Source organism: Pelodiscus sinensis, chromosome 26, assembly GCF_049634645.1.
Source record: "Pelodiscus sinensis isolate JC-2024 chromosome 26, ASM4963464v1, whole genome shotgun sequence".
Lineage (NCBI taxonomy): Eukaryota > Metazoa > Chordata > Testudines > Trionychidae > Pelodiscus > Pelodiscus sinensis.
This window is the reverse complement of record NC_134736.1, coordinates 22,202,260-22,214,993: the sequence shown is the minus strand read 5'-3', so window position 1 is coordinate 22,214,993 and position 12,734 is coordinate 22,202,260. Positions and strand designations below refer to the sequence as shown.

The 12,734-nt window shown below is 54.5% G+C and overlaps 2 protein-coding genes across 2 annotated transcripts in view; one reads left to right on the top strand and one right to left on the bottom strand.

Annotated features, from left to right (window-relative positions):
* Positions 1-12,734, top strand: part of LOC102454544 (zinc finger protein RFP-like) — a 35,396-nt gene that overhangs the window by 17,119 nt on the left and 5,543 nt on the right. The gene's annotated exons all lie outside the window — the stretch shown is intronic.
* LOC142820491 (zinc finger protein RFP-like) lies at positions 3,599-11,866 on the bottom strand. The gene is made up of 6 exons (XM_075909497.1): positions 11,393-11,866; positions 7,817-8,047; positions 7,486-7,508; positions 6,652-6,767; positions 6,355-6,453; positions 3,599-4,219 (listed from the first exon to the last, which is right to left on the bottom strand). The coding sequence occupies exons 1-6, from the start codon at positions 11,462-11,464 to the stop codon at positions 3,669-3,671; spliced, it is 1,092 nt and encodes a 363-aa protein (XP_075765612.1). The 5' UTR covers positions 11,465-11,866; the 3' UTR covers positions 3,599-3,668.

Here is a 12,734-nt window from a genome sequence, read left to right as displayed (position 1 = left end):
TCTACAAACACATAGAAACACCCCTGAGGATTTCCTTGACTCTACTTAAATGTTGACAGAAATTTTGTTGCTAACTCCCTGGCTAACTCAGTTTGCTGTGGGGTTAAGAAATTCTCTCTCCTTAATTCTGTGCCCTCAGGAAGGGAGCAAATTGAAGAACGCCAGGTTCCTTCCTGGGGACTCCAACCCAAACCCTAGGACCAAGGGATTTACAAGCCCGATGACCAATGTTTACTGCACTTCTCCCTCCCCCAAACTATGCCAAACCTCAAATGCAACTACAGCCCCAGCAGCTGGGGGAGATGTGCATGTTAGAGCCTCTGCCCACTGAGCTGTAGCTTTCTATGCCCAGGGAGCCAGACACTGCCAGGGCTGGAGGGGAATGGGAGTCAAAGGTGTTGTCTGGGACCATAGAATAGAACAGTTTCACCAATCTACCTGCAGAGGGCACCATGGCTCAGTTGGCTAAATCATCTGTGTAGTAAACAGGAGATCCTGGGTTCAGCTCCCAGTGGTGCCTTCTGATACCCTTTTACCACATTTTCCTATGTGTTTCTAGGACACAGAAGAGGCCTCCCCTGTCCACCCATGGAACTGCTGGTTCAGAAAAAGGCTGATTGGAGAGGAGTGTTGGAAAGAAGGAAACCACAAGTGAGAAGCACCTGATGCCCACAGACCCTCACTCTCCATGGCTGCAGGAGCTGCAGAGGTTGTACCCTCAGGCTCTCTAGGTGCTGATACCCCCAGTGAATCACAAGGGTGTGTGGTGCTGTCTCTCCTGTCCCAGCAATTGCAGTCAGAGCCCTGCCTTGCCAGTGCCAGTCACAAAAGCCTCTGCACCTGCTCCAGGCTTGTGGTTTCCTTCTTCCCAACACTCCTCCCCAATCAGCCTTTTCCTGAACCAGTAGTTCCATGGGTGGCCAGGGGAGGCCTCTTCTGTGTCCCGGGAGGACCTAGGAAAATGTGAGCTGCCACCGCACATGAAGCCCTCGCTGCTGCCGGACCCACTCCCTGTGTTCAGTGGCCGGCTGCTAGCATGTGCAGGCTGGGATGCTGTGTGCAGGCAGCCTGCACGTGCAGGATATGATGTAGTGCGCTGTGAGCGGAATGGCGAGGCCCCATTCCTGCCTCCCTTCCTGCGCTGACCCAGTGGCCGAAAGGGGCTGTGGCTGCTGCTGACTGGGCAGAAGCTGGGTGGTAAGATGCTGGCAGCAAGAGATTCTGGCTGCTTGTTTCCCCTGGGTCTCAGTGCGCCATGTCGACCGCCAGCCACCTTGACCAAACCTCAAACCAGCTGCACTAGCCAGCCCCCATCACAGTGAGTCACTAGTGGCCCTGTCAGAGAAGAGCCCTTGGCAGCTGCAGAGATGTCTCTGCAGCTGTCTGAGGCACCTTTCTTGAAAGGGCCACTTGTGAGCTGTATTTCCATAGGCAACTACTAACACTAGCAACTACTCAAGTTCTCTGTATTTCCACTGATTTCTTCCTATTTTGTGAAACTCCACACAACGTAACAAGTGGCAACAAGGGTGGGATACCTGTGCTGCCTTCAGCAACAAAAAAGTAGAAGTCCATGTAAGAAAACAAACATTTTTTTGGCTGTTCTGGAAGGTGGGGGTAAGAACTGACGGCTACACTCTGCAAACTGAAACTAAGATCAGTGGAAATACAGAGAGCTTGAGTAGTTGCGAGTGTCCATTTTATTGCATAGCACAGAACTAACTAGAACAAGCCCAAACCAGCTGGGCTGACCCCAGTGACCTAACTCAGTTACTATAACAACAAGATCTATATCTACAACACATACTGCCAGCTGTCTGTTTCACATACTGGCATCCATTATGCCCTGGCTGGTTTGCACGTTCCCAGATGCATTCCTCAGGTGTGTATTGGGCATCTTGAGAGCCATTGTGCTTACGGTTGTGCTAGTTAGCATCATCATTCATTGGTCATTCCTTCCTCATGACAGGCAATCCAGGCCCAATACCAGCACAGAGAGCATATTCATAACTCCGCATACAGAGATCATATAAGCACATGAAGAGCACACATAGAATCAGAACAGAAGCTTTTATTTGACACCTCACATGGCCCCCTTTGTACAGACTTTGGGGCAAATACCCCACTGTGGGCGCAGCAGTGATCTGGCTGCGCCCCTTAAAATCCAATAATGTGATAAAGGTGCAACCCTGTTTATTTACACACCCACCCTCACTCAGGGTGATGGGTGGAACTTCCTGCGGATTTGCAGAATCTTTTACCACTGAAAGAGCCTTACAGAGTAATATCCTTATCCTCTATTTATTGACAATTCTCAAGCAAGCAGAGTACAGTGTCATGCTCACCATTCCTGGTACAGGCAGGCAGACTTCCCCTGTTGGCCAGGCAAGGTCAGTCGCTCTGGATCTTAGCTGCTACATGTTGCGGTTGTGCAGCAGAATCCTGGCAGTTCTGGTCTTAGGTCAGGTGTGGGCCAAAGGGCTCCTGTGGGCCAGATACAGCCCACCAAGTGGGTTGATTTGGCCCACAGAGGCCCTGCTGCTCCCCTGCCCCCAGGCCAATCAGGACTTGGGGATGAGGGAAGCACATGAAATTTCCTCCCCATGTCAGGAGCGTGCAGCGCTTAGAAGCACCACGTGCTCCTGGCAGGATGGGAGGAGTCTTTGCATGCTCCCCTACCCCCAAGCCCTGATTGGCCTGAGGGCAGAAGGGGGCGTGCGTGAAGTCTCCTCCCACTCAGGGAAATGGGTGCCTAGGGGAACCTCAGGCGGGGGGAGGGCAAAGACTTTATGCTCTCCCCCATCCCCAGACCAATCATAGTCTGTGGATGGGGAAGCAGGGAAGTATCCTGACCCTTCTGCTTGAGGCCCCAGCCCTTCAGATGTGGCCCGAGGCAAAAAATGTTTGCCCACCGCATCTTAGATGCCATGTCTTGGAGGGGAGTTCGTCTTCCAGGTCTTCCCCCTTCTTCTTGGTGTTCCTTTCTGTTCTTGTTTCCCTTTTGCTTTTCTTGCTTTACCCCTTTCTTCTTCTGTCCTTTTGCTTCTATTACTTTTGCTTGCTTGTCTCCTTCTTGGACCCCAGTTTATATAGTGAAATCTGAATCCTGCTTACCTTAACCAATTATTTTAGTATAATTTTACTAACCAATAATAACATACGGTAACAGAATTGCCTAACCAATCACACTCCACCACCTTGGTTGATTTTCACCTAGCAAAATTAACTATACAGCAGAAAGAAACAGATCCAAACCAGACAGATACCACACAGACAAACAATAGGAAAGGGAGCACAAGAATCATAGAATGAGGATTCCACAACCACAACTATTGATAATAGCATAACTTTTAGACAGAATGTGAGCATGTGGCTCCTGGCTTTACAACTAATGGCTGCTGCTCTTCAGTCTGGCTGCAGAAGAAGGCGGTAGTCTAGGCCTACCAAATAGCTACAGGCTTTCCAGTACGGCTACTGAAAAATCATCTTGTTACAACCTCTGCCTGTCCCCTGCCTGGCTGTTAGTTCTGCCCCTGCCCAGCCCCCACCTTTGCTCCTCTGCTCCTCCTGGAGCCTGAGGGGGTCTTCTCTTGCAGGGATGGAGGGGAGCAGCTTCCAGACGTCATAGAGATGAGGAGCAGGGGCTAGGCAGATGGGACTCCATGGTTCTAGAGACTGGGCTGTGTGAGGCCTAGAGAGGCTGATCTCAGGGACGGTCGGAGCTGGGATTTAAACCCCACACAGAACCAGGGTCGGATTCTCTCCCCAGGGAGGGAGCCCGGTGGGAAAGTGAAGATCGGGGCCTCAGCATCAGCATCGATAAATGTCACCTGCCCCTGGTCACAGTCCAGATAAACCTGGATCCTGTGGGGGGGGCTCAGTTCCAGTGGGGTCACCTCAGGGTCAGTGAGAGCCTGGAAGAAACCCCCCCACCACTGTACAGCCCAGATCCCCTCTTCAGGGCTACGGCTGATCCGTCCCTTCCTGCTCACAGACTCTCTGGCCACCCCCACAGCCCAATCTTTCCCATCCCCCACCTCCACCTCCCAGCAATGTCTCCCGGAGGTGAATCCCTCACAGCCCAGCACACAGTACACAGAGTCAAATCTCTCCAGGTTGTCGGGCAGTCGCTGCCGTGCATGTTCCCATCTCACACGTTTCCGATCCTTAGACAGGACGAGGTCGGGATGAGCTGTGTCTGGATCCAGAGTCACAATCGCTGGGGAGAGAGAATCATGGCGTGAGGGGCAGAGCTCAGCCCTGGGGGCGGCTGGGGCCATTTCTCACCCTCCCAGCAGCCCTGTTGTGGCTGGGACAGACCTGGGCCTCAGGGAGCTGTATCTGACCTGGGTCCCCAGGCTATGTCTAGACTATGGAGTTTTTCTATCCCGGAAAATCTCCACTGCATCCAGGAAACAGGTCTGCTCTTCTGATGCTTTTGTCGGAAGAGCAGATGCGCTCTCTTTGATGACCTGCATTCCTCATTTCATTCCATGTAGGTGGGCCAAATTTCAGAAATTTCAGGCCGAGGGCAGGAGGGTTCAGTGGGGGGGGGGGGGGAGGGGCAGAGGAGGCAGATTCTAGCTTTAACCCCCAGAGGGAAACTCCCTCCCCTGCTGCAGCCTCCACCCCCCGCCCAGGGCACAGAGGGGAGGGGGCAGCGCGGGGGAAGAGCCGCCTCACCCCAGAGAGCAGGGCCTGGGCATTAGTCGCCCCCAGGGCAGTGTAGGGCCCAGGGCTCTTTAGGGCAGCCGGGCTCAATGGGGGGAGCCCAGCTCTGGCTTCTGCCCTGGCCGGGGGCAGGGTTCTGGGGAAGGGGATCTGAGGTGGGGTCACTGGGAGGGGCCAGCACAGGGCAGAGGCTGGTGTCCCACATGGGGGGGGCTGCGCTAATCAGCTGCCCCGACACAAAGCGCAGCCCCTGCCTGCAAAGCCACCTGCCTGCAAACTGTGCCCATAGTGAGAAGTGGGGGGTCTGACCATCCCATTGCTTAAGGGGCAGGACACGGCCCCTCGTCCTTCTGATCCAGTCCCCTGGGGCGCCTCACCGCTCATTGGGCAGGTTTGGGGCTCTGCCTGTCGTGGTCGCTGGGGGTTTGGTTGGTGACTTGAGCTACAAGCTCAGGAAGGTGTTTTCAGTCTCCACGTTAAACCTCACCCTGTCTGAAAGCTCCCAGGGTATGTCTACACTACCACCTTAGTTTGAACTAGGGTGGTTAATGTAGGCAACCGGAGTTGCAAATGAAGCCCGGGATTTGAATTTCCTGGGCTTCATTTGCATGTTGCCGGGCGCCGCCATTTTTAAATGTCTGCTAGTTCGGACTCCATGCCCGCAGCTACACGCGGCACGAACTAGGTAGTTTGGATTAGGCTTCCTATTCCAAACTACCTGTAGGTGTACAGGTAGGTATACAGGTACCTGTAGGTGTACAGGTAGTTCAGAATAGGAAGCCTAGTCCGAACTACCTAGTCCGTGCCATGTGTAGCCGCGGGCACGGAGTCCGCACTAGCAGACATTTAAAAATGGCGGCGCCCGGTAACATGCAAATGAAGCCCGGGAAATTCAAATCCCGGGCTTCATTTGCAACTCCGGTTGCCTACATTAACCACCCTAGTTCGAACAAGGGTGGTAGTGTAGACATATCCTCAGGGACTTTCCTCCTGATCCCTCCAGTGCAGACAGCAGCATGTCTGGTGGGGGACAAGAGAAGAGAGGTGAGACTTCAGGAGTCCATATTGCCCATGACATCCCCAATCCTAACACACACACTTGGGTTTTCATTGTAGCAGAGACACACTTGGGTATGTCTATACTGCAAAGAAGATGGAGGCTGCACCTGTTGATCTCCCAGGGTTTGAATTAGCAGTTGAGTGAAGACAGCTAATCAAACTGAGGGGTGCTTGTGTCAGTGCTCGTAGCCCTCATTTCATGAGGAGTAAGGGAAGTAGGATGGAGAATGCTCTTCCCTCCTCTGTCTGCTGGCAACAGCCAAGTTAAGCTACATCAACTTCAGCTACTCAATTAACATAAGTTATGTAGATGCACCCTCAGGTATTTAATATAAAAAGGGCTGAATCCTCCTACTTCCTCTCTCACTCAGGCCTCTCCCAGCAAAGGAACCAACGTCCCTGCAGCCTCGCAGCCAGCCCAGGACAATCTGTGAAGAGATTCGCTTTCTCCTCAACATCCCTTCCCCCACTACAGACTCCACTGGGTTTGGCTCATTCACTTCCTGACATTTGTCACAGCCTAGGCCCAGATCCTGCCAAGACTTTGGCCTCTAAGTAACTTCATCCAGTTGGGTCCCTTTGACACGAGCAGGAGGTTCAGAGTTTGCGAACTCTTGGCTCTACCTGTGAGCCATGGGGTCTGTGTACTCAGCGTCTCTGCAGAGAGCAGCACGGAGCTGGCCGTGTTTCTGTCTTTTTCGGCCATTTCATGCTCTGACGTCACTGTAATTACAAAGCGGCTTTTGGAACAAATAAAATTCAATTTATCAACCTGAGTGTCTGGTACGGCAAGTGGGGCCATTTTCACCTCACAATTAAACAGAAACTTCATCTAACGAGGAGCCAAATGACCAGCATCGGTCTCTTTCCATGGCCTCAGACACGTCACTCATTCTCCCCTCCCCCGTCCCTTCTCGGTACCTGTGAACACGCCCAGCATCTCCGACAGTGCATTCGTTTGCTGGGTGAAACCCCTGACTCGCTCGCCCAGTTCAGGAGAAATCTCCTCTGGCGTCTGGAACGACCCCGTCTCACACCTGGGGAGAGACAACGTCACATGGGGACACTGCACCGAGTGACTCAGTTCTCCAGCTCTGGCCAGTGAGTCGCTGCTCTGTTGGGCCTGGAGTTCGAATCCTCCAGTTCTCCCAGCCCGAGAGCAGGGGCAGCGCAGCCCTTGGCCCTGCAACGTCCCCTCAAAGGTCCCATGAACAGTCTGCAGCTCTGGCCTGGGGAGACCAGCTGGGGCACAAAAGGGGAATTGAGTCTCCATGGCCAACTCACCCCTTGGCCCCCAGGCACTGAGGGGCAGGAGGTTCCCAGGGGAAGGGCTGTAGGAATCTGCCCACTAGGGACTCGACTGAGACACCAGCTCCCCCCTCCCCAGCCCATTCCCACAGGTCTCCAAACAGCCCTTGGGTGGGACAGACTCTGGGTCCCTGCTGCCCTGGGCTGAATGTGCCCAGTGTCCGGCAGTGACAGGCCCATGTCCCACCCCACAGCCCTGAGGCAGCCAGTCCCCAGGGCGGTGACAGCTCCAGGAGACACTTGAGCTCAGACTGTGCCCTGAATGGGGAATTCCAGAGTCTGCTGGGCCAGGGGAGAGCCGCAGGCTGACGCTGATCAGAGATTTGTGCCCAGCCTGTGACCTTCCCCTCACATCCGGCTGCAGGGCCCTGGGGAGATCTGATGCCAACATCAGCTCCAAGCCCTTTCCCTGCGCTGTGCAGTGTGAGGGAAGCGAGAGACACCTACCTGCTCAGGGTGCTTCTCACGTCCTGGAGGAGAGAGAGAAAAGAATCTCAGTCCCATTGGGCACACACAAGGGACTCAGTGAAAGAATTTTGCAAACATGGGAACAAGGGTCCCTGCCCTGGCCCCAGGAACATGGATCCCTTGAGCGAATGAGGCTTTGCCATCTCTAGTAGCTCTGTGCCTGTGACTCTGCAAAGCACAACAGTCACTCGCATGGCAGCAATGCGCCCGCCGAGTTACACCCAGATCTGACAGCTGGACCCCAGCGCTTGTGATTCAGGAGCCTCCCTTCCCTGTGTGGGGAGCTGGGACGTTTTTCCCTCAGTCTCACCTGAACGAATTCACTTGCTGGCTTCTGACACGTCCCCTCCAGCTCACCGATCTGCTCGCTGAGATGGGAAATCTGTGCGGAGAGTTTCCCGACAGTGTCAGTCTGGAGCCTCCCGGTTTCCTCATCCAACTGCTCCAGCCGGGCCAGCAGGAGTCGCTCTTGTTCCTCCAGGAACTGTCGCAGCTGCTGAAACTCGGCCACAATCTTCTGCCGCTCAGCTTGTGTCTGTTTCTTTATGAAAATGGGGAAAGGGCTGGTCAGGGGCATGGATGGAGCCCGGGGCCCTTTTGTGGGGATCTGAGTGTGCAGCAAAGAGAACTTCTTGGAAAACCCTCAGTTTTCCCTTTGGCCCCTGTGTCCCTCTGAAAGGGAGACCCCCGTGTCTGTCATGGGCAGCATCTTTTGTTATCCATGGGCTCTGGGAATTCACATCCAGAGCAGTAGGGGGCAGGACTTAACACCCAGATTCTCTTTAAACTTCTTCATCAATGTGTGGAATATTTTTTCTATGTGCACTGAGGCAAGTGTAAATATGCACCACCAGCTGAAACACCTAGCTGTTGACATTCTGCCAATTAGCTGGGGAGCATCTGAAACTCTCCTGAGCTGCCGCCCAAGCACTCAGTGTACTGGGAACACTGCTTGGCCCCACACTGACACAGATACCCAGGGAGAGGACAGAAGCAAACCCATTAGCTGGAAATGAGCAGACCCAGCAGACAGCCCTTCCCCGGGACATTCAGGTAACTGGAGGAGGATTTATGGGAAAGCCACAAAGGCTGGATATGAACTCATCCCCTGACATGGAAGCTATGGGCCTGTGCAGATATGAATCTAATCCAGCAACCCAAGATCATGGCGAAACTGAGGATGTTAACTAGCGATTAATTGACTAGTCAAGTAGTCGATGGAATTTCCATTGACTACTTGACTAGTTGATATACACGTCCCTATTCCTCCTTGTACATTTCAAAGGAGGAATGCAGAATTCCGCATGCAGCCCAGGGCCAGCGGGAAGTCCCGCTGACTCCGGGCTGCATGTGGGTACCAGCTTTGAAATGCACAAGAATTCCCAGTGGGAGTCAGAGTCCCCCGCTGACCCTGGGCTCCATGCTGCCCTGCTGCTTTGAAATGTCATGAGGAGCCGGGATCAGCTGGGAAGTCTTCAGCTGACCCCAGGCTCCACATACACTGCACCACACACTGCCCCTTTGAAATGCCAAGCTGGGATCAGCTGTGCAGCACTGCCCCTTTGAAATGCCAAGCTGGGATCAGCTGTGCAGCACTGCCCCTTTGAAATGCCAAGCTGGGATCAGCTTTGCAGTGCTGCCCCTTTGAACGCCGCCATGGTGTTTCAAAGCAGCAGTGCTGCACAGCTGATCCCAGGCTCAGCTGTGTGGCACTGCCACTTTCAAGTACCCTTTCTTCCCCCCTTTGCTGCCTCTGTCTGATGGGGGGTGGAAATCAACTAGTCAACTGATTATCAGATCAGCATTTGCTGCTTTTACAAAAGCGCGTGGAGCGTCCTAACGTCAAGAGCATTTTTGCGCAAGAAAATGTGCAGCAGATCGGCAGAACAGAGGGCTTTTTGTGGCATAGGTATTCCTCTTTCTACGAGGAATAACTCCTTTTTGTGCAAGAGTTCTTGTGCAAAAAGGTGTGTGTGGATGGGCAACAGGGTTTTTTGTGCAAAAAGTGCTACTGGAAAAAAGCACAGGCTATGCTGTGAATAGCAATCAGAGCTTTCTTGCGAGAGTGTCCGTGCAGTCTGGATGCTCTCTTGCGCAAAAGCGCATCACTCTTCTGATGCACTTTTGCAGGGTGGACGCGTTCTTGCACAAGACGTTTTTGCGGAAGATCCCTTCTGCAAAAATCTTCTTGTGCAAGAAGCCTGCAGTGCAGACATAGCCTAAGTGATGCCAATCCCAGGAGCCACCAGGGTTTAAACGGGCTGGGAGCTCAGCCCTGAGGCCTGGGGACTGCGCTGGTAGGACAGAGCTGGGCTAAGCACCAGGGCAAGCCCGTTCGTTACAGGGAGGCTCAGAGGAGCAAGAGCATCACTGGGCTGCTGCTCGGTGAAGTGGAGGGAGTGGGGGAGGCTCCACACTCCCTGGAGGGGCAGGGCCTCAGGCGGAAGGGGCAGGGATGGGGACAGTCAGCCCTCAGCACCACATGGAACGCGCTGAACCATGTCCCCTTCCCTGCCCCCCCACCCCCCTCCCGCCCCCGGCAGCCCTCACAGCCACCCAGCGCACTGCAGCAGTGATTTAATCAGCAGACCCCAGGGAAGCTGCCCTTTGTCTCCCCCCCTCCCCACCATCTGAGGGCCTGGGGGCCATTTGTCTGCGCAGTCCCAGTTCTGTGGGGCTCTGTCCCTGCCTGGTGGGGACTCAGCCCTGGCCGTGGCTTTGTCTGGTGAGAAAGGGACAGGAGGAGACTGAGGCTGCAGCAGGAGGGGGTGGCACCTCCACACAGAATGACGTAGGCGGGGATGGTCTGACAGAGGCAGGGACAGGCCCACAGAGGCCGACCAAGCGTTGAGGGAGGGCCCAGCAGGCAGGCGTGGGCATGTCCTGTGCTCGGGGGATGGGTCAGTGACTCCCTAATTAAACAGGCTGATTTCTGTTCAGGATGGTTGGGGTTTGCCCCAGTCCCTGGTACAGCTCCCGGCAGCAGTGCATTCTGGGAGATTCCCACAGGCTGACTGGTGGGACTAACGGAACCTCGCTGGCTGGTTCGTGCCCAGGTACCCACTGGCACAGGTCAGACCGGCACCGGGCAGCTCCAGCCTGGGGGTAGTTTTGCTCCATCCCAGTCTGATCCCAGTGGTACCTGGCACAGTCTGCGCTGCCTGGAGTCCTGCTGTGGGTGGACTCAAGGCACTCGGGGTCCCACATTGCATCCAGTTCAGTGACCTCCTCTAGTGCTGGCTGCAGCATCTGAGTTTAACCCCTCCTGGAGCAGCGCAAGAGTTCAGCATCTCAGTGGGAAACCTTCTGTCCCTGCTGGGCCTCAAGCAAGGTGCCTTTCCCACCTAACTGACACATTTCATGATGTGGTTGAGGTGGCAGCATGGCCTAGTGGTTAGGACCATGGACTTCATCTGGAGAAACTGGGATTCTGTGCTGAGCTCAGCCACTGACCTACTGGGTGATTAACTCCCCTGCTTTGTGCCTCAGTTCCCCTCTTCACCTTTTGGCTATCTCTAGACTATAAACTGCTCAGGGCACGGACTGTCCCTGGCTGTGTTTTGCATAAAGCCCGGATCTCACATGGGGTCTGTGAGGGCGACTGTGATGCAAATACAAGTAATAAAAACAATCTCTAGTCATCAAATCTGTAACACCAGCCACTTGTAACCCCCCCTTCTCCAGTCTGAAGGCAGCACATTCCCAGAGGCCAGCCTGACATTGACTGCGTCCACCTCCCATTTGATTTCTTTGGTTACAGCCTGTCCCAGGCCAGGCAGGCTTTAGCCAGCTGTTGAGTCGCACGGGGCAAGGGAAGAGTCAGGGAAATTAGCCAGTGACTAAAACCCAGAATAATTCCCCAGCAGACAGGGCAGCAGCTCCCTACCTTGTACTCCTGGGCAGCCTCCGCTATGGACAGCACCGTGTGCATGCGGTGCTTCTGGGACCTGTCACACATCACGCAGATGGGGGCTTGATCCTTCTCACAGAACAGTTTCAGCACCTCCTGATGCTCCTCCCACAGCTCGTCCCCTCCTGCTTCCTTCACTGGCCGGAGGGGTCCCTGCTGCACAGGATCCCTGGACTGCAGGCAGGAGGTGACTGGGCCGGGTCGCTCCCAGCACTGGCTGATGCAGGCCTGGCAGAAATTGTGCCCACACTCCAGAGTGACAGGGGCTGTGAAATCCTCCAGGCAGACAGAACAAGATGCTTCCTCCTGCAGGCTTAGTACAGGCTCACTGTGGCCAGGGCTCCTTCTGGTCTGGGGAACAGCATCAGTTTCAATTTCCTGAGCGCAGGCTCTACCTGCCTCCAGCAGCAACGGGCTGTTCCCCTCCCTGGAGCTGACTCAGGCTGTTTCCTGGAAGGGGAAGAGCCAGCAGGAGACACCCCAGCCCTGGAGGCTTTTGTGAGAAACGTCCCACACTATGGTTGTGGCCCTGGCACCCGCCCTTGTGCTGGTGTGGAGGAGCCCTGGGGCATCACATGGACCCCAGAATCCACCAGGCTGGGCTGATCAGCTCCCAGAACTGTGTGTGTAAGCAGTGAGGATGAGGCTTGTGAAAAATTCATTGTGTTTGATGTGTGATGTTGACAGGTAAAGTAACAGTTGATTATTTGTGTGTATCTAGTTACACGCTCCCAGTTGCAGTTTTACCATGTTCAATTTTCACAGCAGTGGGAAATGCTAGGGGGAGGGGCAGGCAGTACTGGGCTCAGACAGTTACTATTCAGTGACAGACACTGAGATTCAAAGAGGAAAATCTTTATTATTAAACCACAAATTGTCAATGTGACTCTCAAAACAGACTAAGTGAAAGTCCTTCAACCATAAGAAATTCTCAAGCAGCCTGGCTCTTCCTGGGCCTGTGTGGAACTTTCAGTTACTATGAAGGGAAAGATTTTCCCCTCAGTTTGCGAGTGGACAGTGAAATCGAGGTTCGCTGGCATCTGCTCCCTCCAAGCCCAGTGACACCCAATTCTCAGGCCAAACACTTATCCCAGCTGGAATCCATGTTTCCGGGGCCCGATCCTGACGTACGCTCAGGCTGCTCTGGCTCGTTCTAAAGGAGCCTCAGTGTCCCTGGCGCTGCCGATATTAATGACTTTACGGGTCCCGCACAGGAGCGGCCAGGCCGGGTCAGACAAAGGCCCCCCCAGCCCCGTGCCCAGTGCGGGTGCCCCAGGGGGAGGGAACAGAACAGGGATCCCCAGTGACCCGCCCCCTG

Bases quoted from the DNA above. Each gene is read 5' to 3' on its own strand.
- LOC142820491 (XM_075909497.1), bottom strand. From the start codon at position 11,464: ATGTGTGACAGGTCCCAGAAGCACCGCATGCACACGGTGCTGTCCATA. The intron at 8,048-11,392 runs GTAGGGAGCTGC...ATTTTCATAAAG, and splicing joins AGGCTGCCCAGGAGTACAAG to AAACAGACACAAGCTGAGCG. The intron at 4,220-6,354 runs GTAGAGCCAAGA...CTCTCTCCCCAG, and splicing joins ACAGACCCCATGGCTCACAG to CGATTGTGACTCTGGATCCA.